Below are 25,379 nucleotides of genomic sequence, written 5' to 3' on the forward strand. Positions count from 1 at the left end.
GTTGAACTTCAGTCTTGGTTGACAGAAGCTGTGCTAAGGGGCGCTTGGCTTGTTTTCAGGATGGGTGAGGAGGGGGTGGTATTTGGTGGGGACCCTTCACCCTCCAGAGCCCAGGCGGGGTGGGGGGGATGGCAGGGGGCCTGGGGCTGCGTTACCCACACGGCAGCTGCAGCCTGTAGATCCGTGTGCCCTGCATCTTTGCTGGTGTCCTACTCCCTGAAATATCCCTCGGGACGTCCTCACCTGGGGAGCAAAGCCTTTCCAAGCCTTGGAGGTCGGTCACGGGGAGAAGGCCTGGTTGCTTGCTTCCTTCTTGCTTTGACACGTGCCTCTCATCTTGGCCAGCCTGGGCCGGGGAGGGAGGCATGGCTGTGTGTCTCCCTGCCTCCAAGGTGGTGTCAGGACACGTCTATTTGGTAGAGCCGTGCAGGGAGCCAAAGAATGCCGATGAAGGGGGCGGGGGCCCTGGAACTGGAGACCACCCCCCTTCCCCGGGGGCCCACTCCAGCCCCAGCGGTGTCTGCTTGCTGACCTTGGAGCTGAGATCGGCTCAGTCCTTCCGAATAAGCCTCACTCACTCCAACCCAATGCATGGTTTTAGCTTAAAACAAATCCCACTTTGTTTGAACAAGGGGCTGTTAGTGATGTAGATCTGAACACACATGGAAAGATGTCCCCGGTACAGGCAAAGTGGAGACGCATGCTGCCAGACCCTGTCTATGATCGGCTCCCCTCCTGCAATCAGCACCTTGGGGCACGTGCAGAGCGGCTGGGTCCTGTAGAGGGTGGTGTGCGATTTCAGAGGTTAACTTGGAGGAGGAGTGGGGTTATAGGGAGTTAATGCTCAGTGCGCTTCTCAAGTATTTCGTTTCCTTAAGCCGCGAGCATGTGTTAAAATCAGAAAAATCCTGCTTTATGGAAGCCAACTCTGGGGTGATGAGACATATCTTAATTTAAAACCGTTCTGGGTTCATGAAAGATGCTCACAGTCAAAGTTTGGCTAGACCTAGGGAAGGATAGAAAAAACCAAATGGCCTGTAATGCTCCCACCAGAGAAAGTGACCCAGTGCCATTAATAAGACGCGGCCAGGGAGGGTCCCTTGGGTGGGCTTCTGCCACCTGCCACCCAGGGCAAGGGGTCTCATAGTGTGGGGAGCAGCAGAGCTGTGGGGGGGCGGTGTCAGCCCCTACGTTGATGATGTTTGCCTAAGTAACTAGTCTGGCTTTCTCTGGATCTCAAATTTAGAGAATCAATGAGGAAAGGTACTGACTTTGATTTTGGTGCATAACTCAAAGCCTCCAAATTAGCGTTCTCATTATTCTACTGGTAAAGGATGATGGGGTAGCCAGCTCTCCTGGTGCTAGAAATAGCCATGTGAGGGGAAGGAATCACATTTGAGCTGAGTAGAGAAGCTTGTGAAAGCCAGAAGGATCTGCTTTGCAGCTGGCTTTGCAGGATGTCCCCAGATGAAGTGGTGTGGCCAAACCTGTGACTTTCAAACTGCTTTCAGGGACAAGGGAGGACTCTGAACTGAAGTCAAGCTTTCTCTGCTTATGCCACCTGATAAAGGCCTTCCACTTGATTTTCGGTTTTTGGTTTTTGGTGTTTTGTTTTTGGCTGCACCGCGCGGCTTGTGGGATCCTAGTTCCCCGACCAGTGGTTGAACCCCGGGCCCATGGCAGTGAAAGCACCGAGTCCTAACCACTGGACCTCCAGGGAATTCCCATTGATATTTGATTTGAAGGAAAGTGGCGGCCCTCTGAACCCCTGGATCCACTTCCCAGGTTCTTTATGGCCATACCATCTGAGATGTGGCAGAAGCATGCATGGTTCCCATGGCAACAGTCCTAGAACTAGGCCCTGCCTTGGGTCTCCCAAGGAGCAAAAGCATTTCATCCCCGTGTACCAAACCGGCCTCTGTGCACATTCAGACAGTCTCATGAGCTGAGTTGGTCGGGCCCCTCACAGTGAGTGAGACTCAGCAATGAGGTGGCAACAGAGTGTTTCCAAAGTGGCCTCTGTTGTTTCCATTGCCTAAAACGGTGCGCTTTCCTGTTTTCCAACATCTCACCCATGTGTTAAGTGCCACCCACGGTGGAGACTTGGTGTTTCCTAATCTGACCTTGTTACAGATTATCGGCTGTGAAGTTTAGTGATCCAAAGCATGACGCAGGAGTCAGACGTAGGCTGATTCCTGGCTCTGGGGCTTAACAGCTGTGGGAACTTTGGCAAATGGCATCTGCAAAGGTTTCCTCACTTGCAAAATGGGGCTCTCTCTCCCTTACTGTTAATGTTGCTTCATGTTTTTTGAGTTTTTTATTAATTTATTTAAAAAAATTTTATCGGAGTGTAATTGATTTACAATGTTGTGTTAGTTTCAGGTGTACAGCAAAGTGATTGTTATACATATACATATATTCATTCTTTTTCAGATTCTTTTCTCATATTGGTTATCACAGAATACTGAGTAGAGTTCCCTGTGCTATACAGTAGGTCCCTGTTGGTTATCTATCTTATATATAGTAGTGTGTGTATTTTAATCCCAAGCTCCTGATTTATCCCTCCCCTCCACGTTTCTCCTTTGGTAACCATAAGTTTGTCTTTGATATCTGTAAGTCTGTTTCTGTTTTGTAAATAAGTTCATTTGTATCATTTTTTAAATTAGATTCCACATATGAGTGATATCATATGATATTTGTCCTTCTCTGCCTGACTTCACTTAGTGTGAAGTGAATTTCTAGGTCCATCCATGTTGCTGCAAATGGTATTATTTCGTGTTGTTTTTAATGACTGAGTAATATTCCATTGTATATACATACCACATCTTCTTTATCCATTCCTCTGTTGATGGACATTTAGGTTGCTTCCATGTCTTGGCTATCGTAAATAGTGTTGCAATGAACTCTGGGGTGCATGTAGCTTTTTGAATTACAGTTTTGCCCAGATATATGCCCAGGAGTGAGATTGCTGGTTCATATGGTAGTTCTATTTTTAGTTCTTTAAGGAACCTCCATACTGTTCTCCATAGTGGCTGTATCAATTTACATTCCCACCAACAGCATAGGAGGGTTCCCTTTTCTCCACACCCTCTCTAGCATTTATTGCTTGTAGACTTTTGATCATGGCCATTCTGACTGGTGTGGGGTGATACCTCATAATGTTGCTTCATTTAATCCTAAGTGTCCAATATTCCTGGTATGTAATAAACACATTTTGGCCATTGCTGTCTGAAATAGGCCCATAATACTATCCTGCTCCTAATTTATATTGCCATATGTCTTACCTCTTGGAGATGTAGCATATAGCTCCTTATTTAAACCCAAATCTCGGGTTGCAACTGATCATCCTTTTGACCTTGCTATTACAGCAACTGGAAAACTCTTTTGCGATGGTGTTTTCAAGGGTGTCATGATGAATAGCAATGATTTACCGGTGGGTCACTGGGTCATAAAAAGCAACTCTTTCTTTCCTGATGGGGCAGGATTGGAGATGACTTTAAAGTAGATGAAGGGATGGGACATGGTTACTCTCTGGCCTGAGCCTCCAGGGCTGAGATTGTCCTGCAGCATCATTCTCTCCTCTTCCTGATGTGCTGGCTTCTGGTGTATTGCTGGAGGTCAATCTACCTCCAGCTTGAACTTTTAACTGAATTAATCTAAAGCCTGTGATTGTCTCAAGCCAACTTACACGTGGTGCTTCTCCTGGTAAATACACAGCAATGGAAGGGCCATGGATGTCACCGGGGCTCCTTGACTCTCTGGGGGTTGGGGTGGTGGAGGAGACCAGTGTGACTTTGTTAACGGAATGTTTAGAGCTTCGCAAATGTTCCTGTGACCCATTGTGTGACCCACTGTGTCACTCTCCACCTCTCCAGATTGAGATGTGCTGGGGGGAGGGAGCAGCTGGTCAATTCTGGGAAGTAATTTGCATTTCCCACTCAGATTTGTACACATTGTCAGCTATTCTTGCTCAAGCTCCTAAAGAGACAAATGCCTTAGAAAAAGCAAAGTCACGGCAGTGAAGCCTCAGCTCTGAGACTCAGCTGACTTGCTCTCCTATCTGTCTGGGGCTGGTGGTGCTTCTTTTTATGGATTTGTCCCTGGCATGGTAGCCGCTGTTAACCGGTAGTGCCTCTGAGGCTGTGCTTCTGTTGTTCTGTCTCAGATTCCCTCCTTTCCCCGGTCCCTTGCTGGCTCTTTGTTTTCTTGGACCCTAATACACAGGTCACCAAGACTCAATTCTTGTTCTTTTCTCAGATAGAGTTCGTCTTCTCTCTCCTTGGCTCTCTCCTCACTGACAGAATTCTCCAAGTTGTCTACACCATCCCATCCAAACTGATATGTCTAAATTAGTCTTTCCTACCAAAATTATTCCCAGCTGTTCTACTCTCAAGAAGAGAGTCTGTTGGTCATCTTTATCCAGTTTTCTCTTTGGTATAATGTAGTCTGGCCCATCCTGTATACTTAGAAACAGACGAATATTCATTGCATACTTGTAAGAAAGGTTATTCCCTGCTGCCCTGTAGGAAATCCAAACTTGCCCTGATCTGAATAACCTCCTCTAATGGAGGGCCAACTCCCTTTGTGAGCTTATCGCTTACCACCCTCTTCTAACAAACATTTGAGTACCTACTTACTACATGCCATGCATTGTGAAGGGGCTGAGGAATCATAACTAAGACACGCATGGTCCCATTGTCCTTGGGAGTATGGAGGGGAAGATGCACAAACAAGAAAATATTGAGTTGTGGTAAAAGCTATGGAGAAAACGAAGCAGCCAGATTGGGAAGATACTTAGCTTCTTAGATAGGAAAGAATTGTTGGGTAAAAGTGGGCTGAGGCCAGCTCACGTAGGGTGGGCATCATGGTGAACTTGAGTTTTCTTCTAAGATCAACCAGCCAGTAGAGGGCGGGAAAAAAGTGGGGGAAATTACATGGTCAGTTTCTTTTTAAAAGATCACATGGCTTTGTGTAGAGGACAGATTGGGATAAGGCAATGGTAGAAGCAGGGAGTAGAGTTCGGAGACAGTTGCCATAGTGTGGGTGAAAGATGATGGTGGGCTGGACCAGGGTGGAGGAAGTCCTCTAAAAAATTAGGAGTGGGACATGCTTGAGACAGTCCTGTACTGATGTGCTGGTGGATCGGATGTGGGAGAAGAGGACCATCTTCCTATCATCGCCTCGTTGGGCTCCTCAGCATCCTGTACGTATGCTCGTACAGAACTCCTTGGACCCAGCCACGTGGAAGGGGTCTGTGCTTTCCTTCCAGCCTACGCTAGCCATCAAAAGCCCAGTTCAAGCCAAACTGCCCCTAAAAAGATATCCCTTACTCCTGTAGCCCAGGGCTGGTCCCCTCTGAGTTCCCATGATGCTCATTGCCTATTGAACTGGCATGTGACGCCTGTGGATGCTGCTCTCTGTTCCACTGTGGGTCCTTTAAGGGCTTACAGCCCGGATGGCTTTAACATGGTAACCACATACTGGGCACTGAAAATCTCTTTGGAACTGTCCTACCTACAGGTGCTTTACTTCTTCTAGTCAATATGCCGACTTTAGAAGCTCCGGAAGAGAGGCTGAGAAAATTTAAGTATCGTGGCAAAGATGCATCTGTGAGTATGAAGCGATACCTTACTCTATCAAGGATGGGTGCGGTAAAAAGCACATGGTTGAAATGCATTAAAACTAGTGGAGAGTGGGCTAGATGGGGTGAACGAGCAAGTATAGCAGAATGTTCATTGTGGGTAAGTGCATGGATGGTCATTGAATAATCCTTTTAACTTTTCTGTATATCTGAAAATTTCATAGTAAAATATTGAAGGTGGGGAGGATCAAACCTCACGGACTTAGTCGGACAACTGTAGACTCAAATCAAGGTCTCCATGTGATCTTGAAACTATTGAACTTCAGAGCCTCAGTTTCTTCATCTATAAAACAGGGCTGATACCTACCTCTTAGGACCTGGGTAGCATCATCAAGTGCCTGGTATATAGATGCTTACCTGCAGCTCTGCATGTCAAGGGGGCTTACCAAGGAGCTAAGATGTTGGGAATACAGGTACCAACCAGCATGCCTTGAAGAGAAATAGGACTCAGAAGTGAAAAGCCCAGACTGCTCTCTCTACTGGGATGAGCACGAGCGCTGGGCCAGGGAGGCTGTGCTGTTCGTGAATCTCTCATTCAGCTTCTCTGGTCTCCAGGTTTTCTGTCTAGCGCTGTGTCCTATATCTATGTATCTTGACTGACATATCAAGCTGGCTACGCCTTGGGAATCTGAAAGGCAGCTGAGGATAAGGAGAACACAAGGGCATAGCCGCCCAGTTGAACACCATCCAAAGCCAAATCCCGCTTACTTACGCCCTTTCCAACAAGCTTGGCTTGTCTGGCTTCCAAGACCACCACAGATTAAAGGAAACCAATTAGAACAAAGAAATCAAACCCTCTATGGGGACAGCAGCGGGAAGGTCCAGGAGATGAGAAGGTAGAAGCCAAAGGTACCAAATTCTCTATGGGGAAGGGCCGCTTAGTGATGGGAGCAACACGACAACTGGCTCCATAGGTCCCCAGCGTGTCCTCGCCTTTCCAGATAACACCACAATGACCCTATTTTCTTTTTTTTTTTTTTTTTGGCTGTGCCGCACGGCTTGCGGGATCTTAGTTCCCCGACCAGGGATTGAACCCCGGTCCCCAGCAGTGAAAGCGCCAAGTGCTAACCGCTGGACCACCAGGGAATTCCCATTGACCCTAGTTTCAAGCAAGGCTCAAATAGCTTCTTTAAGGAACCAGAAGTATCTAATACACACTGACTTCCTTATAATTAATATTTTAAAGTCTTCAACCCAAAACTCATCTATCCATAAAGATTAGATCATTTCCCCAGGATTCTCAATACGGTAAGGTCTGAGTTTTGCCTGATAAGAGAAGAAAAGGGGGGTTTGTTTGTTTGTAGAATTTCCATCTTCCACAGTCTGGTGTCCAAGTAAAACTCTTGGGATTGGATCAAGGTTTGCATGACCTATAGGCTGATTCCCAGCAGTGGAAATGGTCAAGGACATCTGGGGCCGGGGTGCTCCCTTCAGTCCCCTGCCCCACCCGGGTGCCCACAGCTAGAAGGCACAGGCCTGCTTCTCTGGAAGCAATCGGCACCAATGAAGATGTGCTCAGATTCAGGGCAATGGGATGCTTTGCTCAGATGTCTCTACACCTGAGAATCCTGGCTGGCCAGTGGGTGTGCATGGTCTTCCTTCACTTTGGGAGGAAGATTGACGATCTCGCTAGAGGTGGTGGAGGAGGAGAAAGAAGCAGAGGAGGCTAGCTGAGCTGACTATTGACTAGCTGTGTGATCTGAACTCTTCCAGCCTGTTGCATCTGTAAAAGTGAAATTGGATGCTTTGAAGTGTGCTCTAAAGGCTAAACAGGGTGACAACCTGACTTCCCAGCTCTAAGGGCTCCCATTCTTTTCCTCATTAGATGAGGCGGCAGCAGAGGATAGCAGTCAGCCTGGAGCTCCGGAAAGCCAAGAAGGATGAGCAGTCCTTGAAGAGGAGAAACATCACGGATGTCTCCCCTGACCCTTCTGAGCAACAGACCAAAGGGGTACGTCGGGAACATGGCATTTAGAGCAGTTGGGTATAAAATACGTCCTTAGTAAGTTTCTCTGCCTTGAAAATGTTTGATTCAGAACTTGCAAGCTCTAATGGAGGCCCTTTAAGGAAAGGGGTAGAGAGATGGTGATTAGAACTAAACTGGTGTTTTCAGAAAGCTAAGTGTCATTAGCTTTGTGGCCGTGAGTCTGGGATCTATGTTCTAACAGGGGGTGGAGAAGATGCTGCGTCTCATTGAAAATTCACTTGCTGCCATTCAGCCGGAAGCAGGAAATGAGGGGTCATGGAGGTTCTCCCTCACTGGAGGCATATGGTCACTCGACGTGTCACGTCTTACCTAGGACTTGAATGCTGTCATCTAGCTTCCATTCTCCATCCGCCCCAGCCTCACTCAAGGCAAATCCTGGGGTACTTCCAGGCCAATATTGTTGTGGTGAATCTTTTGCAGAATGCCCTGACTTAGGAGGGTTAGAACTCTGATGGTGTTGTGTCTTCATGTCTTTTATGATCTGTTATGTTAACTATCCATATGCATCCTTGCATCCTGCTAGGATTAAGGCTCTTAGAGGGCAGAGATTGGTTCAGTCTGGGCAAGTGGATCCCATGATGTTCTACTGTCCACCAAATGGGATGGCTGTGATCATTCTTTGAATTGCCGTAGGGCTCTGAACCCTACTCTACCCAGCTTCATCCGTCTAGAGGATTCCTTAGGATTCCTGCCACCCAAGGAAGACGAAACTATGAAACAAAACTATGAAACAGTTTTCTTTTTTATCCTATATTAGCATGTTCCTTTTAAAATTCTAATTCATATACCACAGAATTCACCCTTTTAAAGACTATAATCAGTGGTTTCTAGTATGTTCACAAGGTGGTGAGACCATCACCGCTTACTAATTTCAGAATATACTCATCACCTCAGTAGAAACCCCACACCCACGAAGCAGTCACTCCTCACTCCTCCTTCCCCCAGCCTCTGGTGACCACGAATCTACTTTGTCTCTGTGGATTTACCTATTCTGGATATTTCGTATAAATGGAATCATATAATACGTAGCTTTTTGTGCCTGGCTTCTTTCCGTCAGCAAAATGTTTGCAAGGTTCATTGATGTTGTAGCATGTGTCAGTACTTTCCTTTTTTTTAAACAGAGCTTTTACTATTTTTATTTATTTATTTATTTTTGGCTGTGTTGGGTCTTCGTTTCTGTGCGAGGGCTTTCTCTAGTTGCAGCGAGCGGGGGCCACTCTTCATCGCGGTGTGCAGGCCTCTCACTATCGCGGCTTCTCTTGTTGCGGAGCACAGGCTTCAGACGCGCAGGCTCAGTAGTTGTGGCTCACGGGCCTAGTTGCTCCGCGGCATGTGGGATCTTCCCAGACCAGGGCTAGATCCCGCGTCCCCTGCATTAGCAGGCAGATTCTCAACCACTGCGCCACCAGGGAAGCCCAGTACTTTCCTTTTTGTGGGTGAATAATATTTCATTGTATACCACATTTTGTTTGTTCATTCATTAGTTGATGGACATTTGGATTGTTTCCATTTTTGGGGTGTTATAAGTAATGCCACTATGAACGTCTTTTTTTTTTTTTTCTCAAAAAAATTTATTTTTATTTTTTAGTTTTTTTTATTTTTGGCTGCATCGGGCCTTAGTTGTGGCATGCAGGACCTTCCTTGAGGCATGTGGGATCTTTCGTTGTGACACGCGGGCTCTTTGTTGCGGTGCACAGGCTTCTCTCTAGTTGTGGTGTGTGGGTTTTCTCTCTCTAGTTGTGGCGTGCAGGCTCCAGGGCGCGTGGGCTCTGTAGTTTGCGGCACACAGCCTCTCTCGTTGAGGTGCACCAGCTTAGTAGTTGTGGCGCATGGGCTTAGTTGCCCTGTGGCATGTTGAATCTTAGTCCCCTGACCAGGGATCGAAGCCTCGTCCCCTGCGTTGGAAGGTGGATTCTTTACCACTGGACCACCAGCTCCCCACTATGAACGTTTTATGCACAGGTTTTTGTCTGGATATATTTTCAGTTGTGTCAGGTATATGTAGCAGTAGAATTGCTGGGTCGTATGATAATTCTAACTTTAACTCTTTGAGGCAGTGCTTGTGGTGAGCTGAATAATGTCCCCCCAACCCCAATATCTCCCTATCCTAATCCCCAGAACCTGTGAATGTTACCTTATATGACAAAAGGGATTTTGTAGATGTGGTTAGATTAAGGATCTTTCTCTTTTTTTTGGCTGTGCTGGGTCTTTGTTGCTGTGTGCAAGCTTTCTCTAGTTGTGGCGAGCGGGGGCTACTCTTTGTTGTGGTGCCCGGGCTTCTCATGGCGATGGCTTCTCTTGTTGTGGAGCATGGGCTCTTGGCACGCGGGCTCAGTAGTTGTGGCTCACAGGCTCTAGAGCACAAGCTCAGTAGTTGTGGCGCATGGGCTTAGTTGCTCCGTGGCATGTGGGATCTTCCCCGACCAGGGCTTGAACCCGTGTCCCCTGCATTGGCAGGCGGATTCTTAACCACTGCGCCACCAGGGAAGTTCCCAGATTAAGGATCTTGAGATGTGGAAATTATCCTGGATTATCTGGATGGGCCCAATGTAATCACATCTGTCCTTATAATAATAAGAAGGATGAAAGACAAGGCAGAGCAAAAGCAGAGATGAGCATGTAGCGCCTTGAAGATGGGACGGGTCAAAGGCCAAGCAACACAGGAAGCCCCACTAGAGGCTGAAAAAGGCAAGGAAATAGACTCTCCTCTCAGAGCCTCCAGGAGGAAACAGCTCTGCCAACATCTTGACTTTAGTCCAATGAAACTGATCATGAATTTCTGACCCCTAGAACCATAGGCTGTAACTTTGTTTTAAGCTAATAAATTTCTGGTAATTTTTTACAGTAGCAATAGGAAACAGATATGCTGCCAAACTTGTTTCCAAAGCAGCTGCATCACTGTACATTCTTACATCCTTACCAACACTTGTTATTCTCCATTTTTGGATTAGAGCCATTTTATGGGTGTGAAAGGTTGTACTGTAATTTTGATGTTTTCCTAATGACTAATGATGATGAGCAGTTTTTCACGTGCTTACTGGCTATTTGTATCTCTCCTTTCGAGAAATGTCTATTCAAACCCTTTGACAATTTTTAAAATCAAGTAATTTGTCTTTTTATTGAGTTGAAAGAGCTCTTTATATATTCTGAACATTAGACCCTTACCAGTTATGTGATTTGCAAATCTTTTCTCCCATTCTGTGGGCTGTCCTTTTACTTTCTTGATAGACTCTTTGAAACACAAATGTTTTAAATTATGAAACAGTCCAATTTATCTATATTTTGTCTTTGGTTTGCTTGTGCTTTAGGTATCATATCTAAAAATCCATTGCCTAATCCAAAGTCACCAAGATTTATGCCTATGTTTCCTTCTAAAAGTTTTATAGTTTTAGCTCTTATGTTTAGGTCTTTCAGCCATTTTGAGTTAGTCTTTGTAAGTGGTATGAGTAGGGATCCAACTTCATTGTTTTACATATAGATGTCCTGTTGTCCCAGCACCATAAAGGCTATTCTTTCTCCATTGAATGGTCTTAACACTCTTGTCAAACATCAGTTGACCATAAATGTGAGAGTTTATTTGTGGACTATGGATTTTCTACCATTGATCTATATGTTTATCCTTATGCCAGCACAACAGACTTGATTACTGTAGCTTTGTAGTAGGTTTTGAAATTGGAAAGTGTGGGTCCTCCAGTTTTGTTCTTTTTTTCCCCCAAGATTATTTTGGCTCTTTGGGATCCCTTGCATTTCTATATGAATTTTAGAATTGGCTTGTCAATTTTTTCACTAAAGGAAGCTCAGATTTTGATGGAGGTTGCATTGATCAGTTTGTGGAGTATTGCTATCTTTTTTTTTTTTTAATTAATTAATTTATTTATTTATTTTTGGCTGTGTTGGGTCTTCGTTTCTGTGCACGGGCTTTCTCTAGTTGCGGCAAGCGGGGGCCACTCTTCATCGCAGTGTGCGGGCCTCTCACTATCACAGCCTCTCTTGTTACAGAGCACAGGCTCCAGACGCACAGGCTCAGTAATTGTGGCTCACGGGCCCAGCTGCTCCGCGGCATGTGGGATCCTCCCAGACCAGGGCTCGAACCCGTGTCCCCTGCATTGGCAGGTGGATTCCCAACCACTGCGCCACCAGGGAAGCCCGAGTATTGCTATCTTAACAATGTTAAGTCTTCCAGTTTATGAACATAGGATATTTTTCAATGTATTTAAGTCTTCTCTAATTTTTAAAAATAGTTTTCAGCATATAAGCATTGTGCTTCTTTTGTTCAATTTACTCCTAAGTATTTTATTCTTTTTGATGCTACTGTAAATAAACTTATTTTCTTAATTTCAATTTTGTATTGTTCATTGCTAGTGTACAGAAAAAGAACTGATCTTTCTATGTTATCCTGAAACCTAGCTGAACCTTGTCTATTAGCTCTAAATTTTGGTGTGTGGATTCCTTAAGATTTTCTATATTCAAGATCATGTCATCTGCACACAGACAGAGTTTTACTACTTTCTTTCCAATCTAGATGCCTTTAATTTCTTTTTCTTGCTTAATTAACCTGTCTTGAACTTCAATACTGTGTTGAATAAAAGTGGCAAGAGTGGATATCCTATGCTGTTCCTGATCTTAGGGGGGAAGTTTTCATTCACTTACCATTGAGTATGACGCTAGCTGTGAGTTTTTTGTAGATGCCTTTGTTAGATTGAGGAAGTTCCCTTTTATTCCTAGTTTGTGTTGAATGCTTTTCTTTTTTTTTAATCATGAAAGGGTGCTGGATCTTGTCAAATCTTTTCCTGCAGTTGTGGAGATGATCGTGTTTTTTTCCCCATATATTCTATTGATATGGTGTGCTACATTGATTTTCATAGGTTGAGCCACCCTTGCATTCCTGGGTTAAATCCCAATTGGTTATGATGTATAATCCTATTCATGTGTTGATGCATTTTGTTTTCTAGAATTTGTTGAGGATTTTAAGATATATTCATGAGGGATACTGGTCTGTACTTCCTCTTGTAATATCTTTGTCCAGTTTGATATTGGGGTAATACTGGACTCATAGAATGAGCTAGAAAGTTCCCTCTTCTATTTTTTGGAAGCATTTGTGAGGGATTGCTGTTATTTCTTCTTTAAATGTTTGTGAAGATTCACCAGTGGAGCCTTTTGTATCTGGGCTTCTCTTTGTGGAATTTTAAAAAAATTAATAATTCAATCTCTTGTTATAGTTCTATTCAGATTTTCTATTTTTTAGCCACTTTTGGTTTGTGTTTCTAGGAATTTGTCCCTTTCATCTAGATTATTTAATTTGTTTGTATACTTTTTTCATAGTGTCTCTAATCTTGTTTATTTCTGTTAATTCAGTAGTAATGTTCCCAATTTTATTCCTGGTTTTAGTAACTTGAGTCTCATCTATTTTTCTCTTGGTCAGTCTAGCTAAAGATCTGTCATTTATGTTGCTCTTTTGAGCCAACTTTTAGTTTCATTGATTATTTTTTTCCTCTCTAATTTTTTCATTCTGTTTCATTTATTTCCACTCTAGTATTTAATATTTCCTTTCTTCTGATTTTTTTTTTTGGGTTTAATTTTCTTTCATTTCTAATATTTTAAAGTAGGAAGTTAGGTCATGGATTTGAGAGCTTTCTACTTTTTCAATACTTGCATTTATGGCTACATATTTCCCTCTGTGCTCTGCTTTAGTTACATCTCATTGGTTTTGGTATATTGTATGTATTTTTTCCATTCATCTCAAAGTATTTTCTAAGTTCCCTGGAATTTTCTTCTTTTTATCCATTGGTTATTTAGTTTGGAGTAATACCATTTTAATTTCAATAGTATATAAAACAATACTCCTATATAACTTTATTCCCTCTCTGCTTTTGCTCTCATTATCATCCAAGTTACCTCTTTACACATCATGTACCCATTAATATAGGTTTATAATTATTGCTTTATGCAGTTGTCTTTTAAGTCAGAAGAAAGACTTACAATAACAACTACATTTATACTGTCTTATTTTTTTATTTTTTATTTTTATTTTATTTTATTTTATTTTTGGTTCCAAGCTGTGTGTTAGGTCAGGTCTGTTCTATGCATGTCCTCATTTTTCTTTTTTTTTTTTTTTGATTTTTGAATTTTATTTAATTTATTTTTCTATACAGCAGGCTCTTATTAGTCATCAGTTTTATCCACATCAGTGTATACATGTCAATCCCAATTGCCCAATTCATCACACCCCCACCCCCTGCCGCTTTCCCCTCTTGGTGTCCATACATTTGTTCTCTACATCTGTGTCTCAATTTCTGCCCTGCAAACTGGTTCATCTGTACCATTTTTCTAGGTTCCACATATATGTGTTAGTATACGATATTTGTTTTTCTCTTTCTGACTTACTTCACACACTATGACACTCTCTAGATCCATCCACGTCTTGACAAATGACCCAATTTCGTTCCTTTTTATGGCTGAGTAATATTCCATTGTATATATGTACGACATCTTCTTTATCCATTTGTCTGTCGATGGGCATTTAGGTTGCTTCCATGACCTGGCCATCGTAAATAGTGCTGCAATGAACATTGGGGTGCATGTGTCTTTTTGAATTATGGTTTTCTCTGGGTATATGGCCAGTAGTGGGATTTCTGGGTCATATGGTAATTCTATTTTTAGTTTTTTAAGGAACCTCCATACTGTTCTCCATAGTGCCTGTATCAATTTATATTCCCACCAGCAGTGCAAGAGGGTTCCCTTTTCTCCACACCCTCTCCAGCATTTGTTGTTTGTAGATTTTCTGATGATGGCCATTCTGACTGGTGTGAGGTGATACCTCATTGTAGTTTTGATTTGCATTTCTCTAATGATTAGTGATGTTGAGCATTCTTTCATGTGTTTGTTGGCAATCTGTATATCTTCTTTGGAGAAATGTCTATTAGGTCTTCTGCCCCTTTTTGGATTGGGTTGTTTGTTTTTTTGATATTAAGCTGCATGAGCTGCTGGTAAATTTTGGAGATTAATCCTTTGTCAGTTGCTTCACTTGCAAATATTTTCTCCCATTCTGAGGATTGTCTTTTCGTCTTGTTTATGGTTTCCTTTGTTGTGCAAAAGCTTTGAAGTTTCATTAGGTCCCATTTGTTTATTTTTGTTTTTATTTCCATTTCTCTAGGAGGTGAGTCAAAAAGGATCTTGCTGTGATTTATGTCATAGAGTGTTCTGCCTATGTTTTCCTCTAATAGTTTTATAGTGTCTGGCCTTACATTTAGGTCTTTAATCCATTTTGAGTTTATTTTTGTGCATGGTGTTAGGGAGTGTTCTAATTTCATTCTTTTACATGTAGCTGTCCAGTTTTCCCAGCACCACTTATTGAAGAGACTGTCTTTTCTCCATTGTGTATCGTTTCCTCCTTTGTCATAGATTAGTTGACCATAGGTGCGTGGGTTTATCTCTGGGCTTTCTATCTTGTTCCATTGATCTATATTTCTGTTTTTGTGCCAGTACCATATTGTCTTGATTACTGTAGCTTTGTAGTATAGTCTGAAGTCAGGGAGTCTTGATTCCTCCATCTCCGCTTTTTTCCCTCAAGACTGCTTTGGCTATTCGGGGTCTTTTGTGTCTCCATACAAATTTAAAGATTTTCTGTTCTAGTTCCATAAAAAATGCCATTGGTAATTTGATAGGGATTGCATTGCATCTGCAGATTGCTTTGGGTAGTATAGTCATTTTCACAACATTGATTCTTCCAATCCAAGAACATGGTATATCTCTCCACCTGTTGGTATCATCTTTAATTTCTTTCATCAGTGTCTTATAGTTTTCTGCATACAGGTCTTTTGTCTCCCTAGGTAGGTTTATTCCTGGGTATTTTATTCTTTTTGTTGCAGTGGTAAATGGGAGTGTTTCCTTAATTTCTCTTTCACATTTTTCATCATTAGCGTATAGGAATGCAAGAGATTTCTGTGCATTAATTTTGTATCCTGCAACTTTACCAAATTCATTGATTAGCTCTAGTAGTTTTCTGGTGGCATCTTTAGGATTGTCTATGTATAGTATCATGTCATCTGCAAACAGTGACAGTTTTACTTCTTCTTTTCCAATTTGTATTCCTTTTATTTCTTTTTCTTCTCTGATTGCCATGGCTAGGACTTCCAAAACTATGTTGAATAATAGTGGTGAGAGTGGATATACTTGTCTTCTTCCTGATCTTAGAGGAAATGCTTTCAGTTTTTCACCATTGAGAATGATGTTTGCTGTGGGTTTCTCATATATGGCCTTTATTATGTTGAGGTTGGTTCCCTCTATGCCAACTTTCTGGAGAGTTTTTATCAGAAATGGGTGTTGAATTTTGTCAAAAGCTTTTTCTGCGTCTATTGAGATGATCATATGGTTTTTATCCTTCAATTTGTTAATATGGTGTATCACATTGATTGATTTGCGTATATTGAAGAATCCTTGCATCCCTGGATAAATCCCACTTGATCATGGTGTATGATCCTTTTAATGTGTTGTTGGATTCTGTTTGCTAATATTTTGTTGAGGATTTTTGCATCTATATTCATCAGTGATATTGGTCTGCAATTTTCTTTTTTTGTAGTATCTTTGTCTGGTTTTGGTATCAGGTTGATGGTGGCCTCATAGAATGAGTTTGGGAGTGTTCTTTCCTCCGTAATTTTTTGGAAGAGTTTGAGAAGGATGGGTGTTAGCTTTTCTCTAAATGTTTGATAGAATTCACCTGTGAGGCCATCTGGTCCTGGACTTTTGTTTGTTGGAAGATTTTTAATCACAGTTTCAATTTCACTACTTGTGATTGGTCTGTTCATATCTTCTATTTCTTCCTGGTTCTGTCTTGGAACGTTATACCTTTCTAAGAAGTTGTCCATTTTTCCAGGTTGTCCATTTTATTGGCATAGAGTTGCTTGTAGTAGTCTCTTAGGATGCTTTGTATTTCTGCGGTGTCTGTTGTAACTTCTTCATTTTCGTTTCTAATTTTATTGATTTGAGTCCTCTCCCTCTTTTTTTTGATGAGTCTGGCTAGTGGTTTATCAATTTTGTTTATCTTCTCAAAGAACCAGCTTTTAGTTTTATTGATCTTTGCTATTGTTTTCTTTGTTTGTATTTCATTTATTTCTGCTCTCATCTTTATGATTTCTTTCCTTCTGCTAACTTTAGGTTTTGTTTGTTCTTCTTTCTCTAGTTCCTTCAGGTGTAAGGTTAGATTGTTTATTTGAGATTTTTCTTGTTTCTTGAGGTAGGCTTGTATAGCTATAAACTTCCCTCTTAGAGCTGCTTTTGCTGCATCCCATAGGTTTTGGATCATCGTGTTTTCATTGTCATTTGTCTGTAGGTATTTTTTTATTTACTCTTTGATTTCTTCAGTGATCTCTTGGTTATTTAGTAACGTATTGTTTAGCCTCCATGTGTTTGTGTTTTTTACGTTTTTTTCCTTGTAATTCATTTCTAATCTCATAGCGTTGTGGTCAGAAAAGATGCTTGATATGATTTCAGTTTTCTTAAATTTACTGAGGCTTGATTTGTGACCCAAGATGTGATCTATCCTGGAGAATGTTCCATGTGCACTTGAGAAGAAAGTGTAATCTGTTTTTGGATGGAATGTCCTATAAATATCAATTAAATCTGTCTGGTCTGTTGTGTCATTTGAAGCTTCTGTTTCCTTATTTATTTTCATTTTGGATGATCTGTCCATTGGTGTAAGTGAGGTGTTAAAATCCCCCACTATTATTGGGTTACTGTCGATTTCCTCTTTTATAGCTGTTAGCAGTTGCCTTATGTATTGAGGTGCTCCTATGTTGGGTGCATATATATTTATAATTGTTATATCTTCTTCTTGGATTGATCCCTTGATCATTATGTAGTGTCCTTCCTTGTCTCTTGTAACATTCTTTATTTTAAAGTCTATTTTCTCTGATATGAGTATTGCTACTCCAGCTTTCTTTTGATTTCCATTTGCATGGAATATCTTTTTCCATCCCCTAACTTTCAGCCTGTATGTGTCCCTAGGTCTGAAGTGGGTCTCTTGTAGTCAGCATACATATGGGTCTTGTTTTTGTTTCCATTCAGCAAGCCTGTGTCTTTTGGTTGGAGCATTTAATCCATTCACGTTTAAGGTAATTATCGATATGTATGTTCCTATGACCATTTTCTTAATTGTTTTGGGTTTGTTTTTGTAGGTCCTTTTCTTCTCTTGTGTTTCCCACTTAGAGAAGTTCCTTTAGCATTTGTTGTAGAGCTGGTTTGGTGGTGCTGAATTCTCTTAGCTTTTGCTTGTCTGTAAAGCTTTTGATTTCTCCATCAAATCTGAATAAGATCCTTGCCGGGTAGAGTAATCTTGGTTGTAGGTTCTTCCCTTTCATCACTTTAAGTATATCATTCCACTCCCTTCTGGCTTGTAGAGTTTCTGCTGAGAAATCAGCTGTTAACCTTATGGGAGTTCCCGTGTATGTTATTTGTCGTTTTTCCCTTGCTGCTTTCAATAATTTTTCTTTGTCTTTAATTTTTGCCACTTTGATTACTATGTGTCTCGGCGTGTTTCTCCTTGGGTTTATCCTGTATGGGACTCTCTGCGCTTCCTGGACTTGGGTGGCTATTTCCTTTCCCATGTTAGGGAAGTTTTCGACTATAATCTCTTCAAATATTTTCTTGGGTCCTTTCTCTCTCTCTTCTCCTTCTGGGACCCCTATAATGGGAATGTTGTTGCATTTAATGTTGTCCCAGAGGTCTCTTCGGCTGTCTTCATTTCTTTTCATTCTTTTTTCTTTAATCTGTTCCGCAGCAGTGGATTCCACCATTCTGTCTTCCAGGTCACTTATCCGTTCTTCTGCCTCAGTCATTCTGCTATTGATTCTTTCTAGTGTAGTTTTCATTTCAGTTATTGTATTGTTCATCTCTGTTTGTTTGTTCTTTAATTCTTCTAGGTCTTTGTTAAACATTTCTTGCATCTTCTCGAGCTTTGCCTCCATTCTTTTTCCGAGGTCCTGGATCATCTTCACCATCATTATTCTGAATTCTTTTTCTGGAAGGTTGCCTATCTCCACTTCATTTAGTTGTTTTTCTGGGGTTTTATCTTGTTCCTTCATCTGGTACATAGCCCTCTGCCTTTTCATCTTGTCTATCTTTCTGTGAATGTGGTTTTTGTTCCACAGGCTACAGGATTGTAGTTCTTCTTGCTTCTGCTGTCTGCCTGCTGGTGGATGAGGCTATCTACTATATTGTCTTTTATATTTACCATTATATTTGCCTTTCTGGTGTTGTTGATTTCTTCATGTCTTTGGTTATTATCTAGTTTCTAGTACCTGAAGAACTCTCTTCTTGTAGAGTGAGTTTGCTGACAATGGATTCTCTCAGGTTTTGTTTATCTGAGACTGTCTTAATTTCTCCATTTTATTATAATTTGCCATGTATAGAATTCTAGCTTGACAAACTTGCTGTCAGCATTTTAAATATGTCATTTATGCATTCTGGGGATAAATCAGCTCTTGATCTTGTTGAGGACTTGTGTATGGTGAGTTGCTTCTCTTTTGCTGATTTCAAGATTCTCTTTTTGTTTTTGGCTTCCAACATTTTATGATGTGTCTAAGTGTGGATCTCTTGGAGTTTTTCCTGTTTGAAGTTCATTAAGCTTCTCAGAGGTGTAGATTAATTTCTTCATCAAATTTGCGATGTTTTTGGAAATCATTTCTTCAAATATACTTTCTGCCCCTTTCTCTCTCTTTTCCATTCTATTATCCATATGTTGCTGATCTGTAAGGCTCTGTTAAGTTTAATCTTCATTTTTTTTTTTTTTTTGCCTTTAAAAAAAAAAAAAAAGTCTTTATTTCCCTCAAAGGGGGTGCACTATTCCTGGAAGTACTGTAATACCTGGGTCAATGCATGGAGTGGATGGAGCAAGTTCTATTCCATCTCCTAGTTCCAAAAATCCATTTAATATATTGTCCTTGGATAGAGGATGCATCCGATATTAAACTGATAGGAATAGCTACTACGCTTGCTTCTTGGCCTTTTGGCTAAGTTCTATTCATTCTTTTTTTCCCTCATGCTGGTTAATCTCAATGGACCCATCTTAAGTTCACTGATGATTTGTTCTGTGTCTAAGACATCATTCTTATGTCTCTAAGACATCAGTCTTAGACTTTCCTTTAGTTCTTTAGACATGCTTTCCTTTAGTTCTTTGAACATATTTAAAGTCTTTATCTAGTAAGTCCAATGTCTGGGCTCCTCAGGGACAGTTTCTATTAATTGCCTTGTTTTTTGCTTGTATATGTGCTATACTTTGAATGTCTTGTAATTTCTTTAACAACTAGTCATTTAAAATAATGCGGCAACTTTGGATATAAGATCTGCGCCCCCCACCCCTTGCCCAGGGTTTCTTGTTGTTGCTCACTGTTTGTTCATTCAGTGACTTTTGAGTTGATTTTGTAAAGTTTGTATTCTTTGTCATGTGTAGGCACTGAATTCTCTGCTCAGTTAGCTTAGTGGTCAGCTAATGATTGGACAGAGATTTCCTTACACACTTGGAAGCAAAAATTCACCCAATCTTTGCCAAGGCATTCTGTGTGCATGTTGGGGCATGCCTTCAACATTCAACCAGGAAGTTGACAATGCTGCCTTAAACCTTCACTTCCTGCTTGCACAGAGCCTCAAAGTCAGCCAGAGGTGAGACCTCAGGGTCTCCTCCATTTTCTGTGAGCATGTGCAACAGTTCTATAGAGGCATGTGACCTTCTAGATTTTCAGGAACATGTTGGAGCTCTCAAAGCCCTAATGAACATCTCATTCCCAGCTTTGCCTTTTAAGTTTTTTGGTTAGTCTATTGTTTGCCCCCAGCTGTTATCTAACCCCCCCACCCCCCACCCCAAGCAGCTGTGAAGTTGAACCACTTCCTCTAACTGTTTTTAACAAATACCTCCAGGGAAAAGACTTTTTGCATTGTGTGAGCTCTGAGTCAAATAAAATAGAATCTTACAAATGGAATCTCCCAGGAAACCACTAGAAGCATCGAATAATAATAATTCTCTGGGAGTGAGGCTTTAAGGGAGCACCAACCTGTTCTGCCTCCTCCAGTGGCTGCTGGGCTGTTGGTTTTCAAAGCTACCACGGAGCTGTGGGAGGAGGAGTGGGAATAAGGCAAGGCAAAATGCCATAAACCTTGCTGTTCTTACTGAGATTTAGACATTTTTCTTGAATAAACCCTTTTCAGCTTGAATAAAACAAATTGCTGCAAACCTTTGGTCAGTTTCCAGAGTTCTAAAAAAGTTGATTCTATTTTTCAGGTTTCTTGTTGCTTTTATGGAGGAGAGAATTTTGAGGTCCTTGTTCTCCCATTTTTGCTGCCACCCACTAGCATGTTCTTACTGCATGGGATAAAAAGGTGCTGGGGATCCAAGTGATGATAGGAATTACCTATCCTCCAGAGCATGGGGAGTGTCCCACAAATCTTTGAGACCACCAAATGTTCTTCCTTCCCCTAATACAGACCAGCATACACATTGAGACATAGTGTTCAAGCCAGCTTCTTCTAATCAGATAGATGGCTAGACTAGATGACCTATGGTTCCTTTTGGCAGAGACTCTGACTTGAATGTATGTCTCCTTGCAGGTCAGCCTCACCCTGCAAGAAATAATCAATGGTGTCAATGCCTCAGATCCAGAACTATGTTTCCAGGCCACCCAGGCAGCCAGGTATCGCCAAACAGACTTGTATTGTTGACAGATGCATAGCTAGAAATGGGTTCCAGCAGCCTATTTGGTTTCTTGGCAGTGGCAGAATGCCCACACAATATAAGAAAAGGCCAGTCCATCCAAAAGTGAGATGAAATTGCTCCTCTACACTGTCCTTGAGAACAACTTTAAGATATGCAAGTGTGGTCAGAGACGAATAGCTTAATTTAAATTGGCCTCAACAGGAATGGCGGCTCATAGATAATAACTAAAGGGAAAAATATTGCTTCATCACTGCAGAGTGTTACAGGCTGAACTCTAGGATATGAAGGAGCTCTGGCCCAGTGGTTTGTTTCATTTGATAGTTAGGAATGCCAAGAACATCCATAAAGGAGGTTCTTCTTACCTGCCTCACAGGACATGTTCTTGTCTTTTCTCTTACACTGCGAAGGAAAATGCTGTCCCGGGAAAAGAACCCTCCTCTGAAGCTGATTGTTGACGCAGGGCTCATTCCCAGGCTGGTGGAGTTCCTGAAGTCATCCCTTCATCCCCGCTTGCAGCTCGAGGCAGCCTGGGCTCTGACCAATATTGCCTCTGGTACTTCGGAGCTGACTCGTGCTGTCGTGGACGGAGGGGCCATCCAGCCCTTGGTTGAGCTCCTGTCTTCCCCTCATATGACTGTGTGTGAACAGGCAGTGTGGGCCCTTGGTAATATAGCAGGTGAGCCTCTCCCCTCGGTGGGGGGCAGGGGGCAAAGAAAACGGTGGGCCTTGTGAGTGGCATGCAATGGGAATTCTTTGGGTAGTATTGTAGATCAGACACTTTAAGTATAAATACCTAGCAATGCTGGGAAGAGTAGAATGGGCCTTTCCAAAATTCAGAGTCAAGTTCAGAGGCCAAAAATTGAAGCTGAAGCTAGAAGACATGGTATGTTCTGAAGCTCCAGGCTGCCTAGGGACACCTGCCAAGACTGGGGTCCTACAGCCTCAGGGCTTAGTGGCTTCAGGAACAAAAGACAAGTCTTTGGCTCATGCATCGTGGGGATTTTATGACAGACCCTTACATCACCCAGTACCCTAAAAGAATTCTACCTTCAGTGAAAGTTGCCCAGGGAATACACACGAAAATGCCTGCTTAGTTTAGGATAAAAGTCTCCCCTGAAAACAGAATCCTAAGACTGGCCTCATAGATTTGGGACTGGATGTTGTATTCCCTGCGTGGTCCAGGAAAACACAAGCTGGGGAATGAATGCTGTCAGGTTGGGAACTCCAGGATCCCTGGCTGAATATAAATGTGACGCTCTCTGGGGGAAACAAACTCAGTCGGGCCCCTCAGGATTCTGACAAATTAAGATCAGCCAAATATTAGCAATTTCAAGTTCAGAAAGTCAACAATCCACTATGACTGAGTCAGCAGAAGCAAACAATGTGATTAGACCTCCAAGGACTTCAGAGGATGGAATTAGCAAACACAGAATATAAAATAAGTCTACTTTTTAAAAGCTTGCAGAAATAAAGCAACTATTACAGAGATTTCGTCTCTCATTTTGCTTAGTGCAGTAAGGAACAGGCAAAATCGGGTGGTGTAGTGTAACTTATACCTTGCCTGATGATTGAAGAATTACAGACTGAGACGTCTAGGGTCTAAAATTGGTATTCTAGCCAAAGTAGCAGACAACTGATGGCTAGAATCTATCCATCTCCCAGACTTTGTTCTGAGTTGCATTTGGAAGTTACTGCCCCATGCCAAAGCCTTCTGGGAAGACAATTTGGTCCATAGTGGCCTTTGTCTCCTGAGAACCATGCTGTGAAATTCCACCAGCATTTAGAACGTGCTGCCTGGGCCCAGTTGGCTGACTTCTTGATGGGTCCAGAGACTCTGCTTATAGCAATCCCTGCTGTGTGGTGCCTGATTTCCACGTCAGGCCATCTACTCAACCAACATGTCAGAGACCCAGGGTCTAGTTCATGGCTATACTATCTACTTGCCCAACCCAGGAATGAGTTTTGGCCTCTCCCCCTTTGCAGAGACTTGTGAAGAATTACTCACCCACCCCAGGACTCTCTGTTCCCTCTTTGAGTGTCATGTTCTTGTCCATTTGTAGGTGATGGACCAAAATTCAGAGACAACGTTATCTTGGGTGATGCCATTCCACATCTGCTGACCCTGGTTTCATCAAGTATACCAGTGAATGTCTTTTTAAAATTAATTTTATTTATTCGTTTATTTATTTGGCTGCGTCGGGTCTTAGTTGTGGCATGCGGGCTCTTCGTTGCGGTACGCAGGCTTCTCTCTAGTTGTGGTGCGTGGGCTCAGAAGGTGCAGTGTGCAGCTTAGTTGCCCCATGGCATGTGGGCTCTTAGTTCACTGACCAGGGATTGAACCCATGTTCCCTGCATTGGAAGGCAGATTCTTAACCACTGGACCACCAGGGAGGTCCCCAGTGTGTGTCTTTTTAATGAGGTAACCTAGTTAGGTAACAGGTTCCCAAAGTTGGGAAATGGGGGATGTAATTCCAAATCAATGCTAGGCCACGTGGTTGCTGCCCGGCCCCCTAACGATAGCAATGATGAACAAGGCCTAGGACTGAATATTACTTTGGGTAGAAGTTGATCCAAATTTGTCCTCAAGGGCAGTAGTGCTGATCTTTCTTTGGGGGGGGGGCAGTGGGGATTAGAAGAGATCCATTCAAGTTTTTCTAAGCTTACAATCCTGCAAAAGTAGATGACTGAGCTCTCTGTTCCAGGGGCACAGACAGAATTAGTGGCTCACCAGTTCTGTTCCTGGGTAATAAATAGGGTCTAAGTTGGAAGCTTAGGGTCCAAGTTGATTGCTGTGGCAACACTAGAGGACTCCCTGGGTTAGGAATGAAATTTGGGTTCTAGATTTGCCTCAAACAAAAATGAAGAGAAAGCAGCTTCCAAAAGTCAAGGGAATACATGCCCTGCCTTCAAGGTGAGAGAGAACCTGATATGGTTGAACCGGAAAAAGGCTGGCATGACCAAGGGAGCTTACAAGGAGAGAGCAATATAAGATGACAAGTAGGACGAGGGACTTAGACATCATCTTGGTGGCAAAAGGAAGGCTTTGGAGGATTTCAAGGCAGGAAGTAAAGTGGCCTGATTTTCCAGAAAGACCATTCTGGCTGCTTGCTGTAGGATTATAGCAGAGGGAGATGGAGAAGCAGATGGACCTGGGTTGCTGCTGTGATGGGCATAGAAGGGGGAGACAGAAAGAAGCAAGGATGCCCTCGGGTTTCAGGTTAGTTAGTTTAGAGCACTGTCCTCCTAGAGATGTGGGGAGGATAGAGGGAAGAGGGAATCGGAGCCTTAGTTGTACCTATTAAGTTGAAGCCAGTGAGAGGCACCATTGCAGCAACAACAGACAGATAGATATGCAGGTCTATCTAGATGATTGTGCATGTATGTGTCATCCAGCTGGGCAAGGTCAGCCAGAGCAGGGATCAGCCAATCTAACCTGGCCAACTGCTTGTTTTTTTAAATAAAGTTTTATTTATTTGAAGTAAACAGCCATGCCCATTCATTTACATACATATTGTCTGTGGATTTTGCAGTGTTACGAGGGCAGAATGGATAAGTTGCAACAGAGACCACCTGGCCTGCAAAGTTGAAAAACTTTACTATCTGGCCTTTTACAGAAAAAGTTGGCTGACCTCTGCTCTAGAGTGTGAGGAAAACCAGGACCAAGTCCTGAGGGCTCTGAAATTCAGAACTCAGTAGAACCTGCCAAGAAGAATGAGAGGGAACAGCCCATTTGGCAATACAAAACCAGGCTTGGTGTCACAGATGGCAAAAAGAGCTTTTTCAAAAAGCTTGGATTTGGTGACTTGGAAGGAGCTGATTTCATCACTAACTCCAAAGAAGTAGGGGGAGAAACCAGACTAGAAGGGGTAGAAGAAGAAGATAGGCAGTGAATATGGATGCCTGCTTGAGGATGGATTCTGAAAAATAGAAGTGGGGTGATGGCTGGAGAGGCACAAGGGTAGGGGTTGAATGTCGCAGAGTGTGTTTCTATACTGGTGGGACTGATCCAGAGGAGAGAGGTGATCCTGGGGACGGATGGGAAGACTGAT

The 25,379-nt window shown here is 42.5% G+C and overlaps 1 protein-coding gene and 1 non-coding gene across 2 annotated transcripts in view; one reads left to right on the forward strand and one right to left on the reverse strand.

Annotated features, from left to right (window-relative positions):
- The first annotated feature begins 5,543 nt into the window (after positions 1 to 5,543).
- KPNA7 (karyopherin subunit alpha 7) overlaps positions 5,544 to 25,379 on the forward strand; it is a 32,813-nt gene continuing 12,977 nt past the window's right edge. Inside the window, exons 1-5 of the mRNA XM_059897805.1 lie at positions 5,544 to 5,609; positions 7,467 to 7,592; positions 21,225 to 21,307; positions 21,738 to 22,006; positions 23,391 to 23,473. Of these exons, the coding sequence (XP_059753788.1) occupies positions 5,544 to 5,609; positions 7,467 to 7,592; positions 21,225 to 21,307; positions 21,738 to 22,006; positions 23,391 to 23,473 (627 nt within the window). The remainder of the gene's footprint in view (positions 5,610 to 7,466; positions 7,593 to 21,224; positions 21,308 to 21,737; positions 22,007 to 23,390; positions 23,474 to 25,379) is intronic.
- Positions 19,454 to 19,644, reverse strand: LOC132350061 (U2 spliceosomal RNA). Its single transcript, XR_009497817.1, has one exon. It is a non-coding gene; the product is annotated as a U2 spliceosomal RNA (small nuclear RNA).

The sequence above is a fragment of the Balaenoptera ricei genome, chromosome 15 (assembly GCF_028023285.1).
Source record: "Balaenoptera ricei isolate mBalRic1 chromosome 15, mBalRic1.hap2, whole genome shotgun sequence".
Taxonomy (NCBI): domain Eukaryota; kingdom Metazoa; phylum Chordata; class Mammalia; order Artiodactyla; family Balaenopteridae; genus Balaenoptera; species Balaenoptera ricei.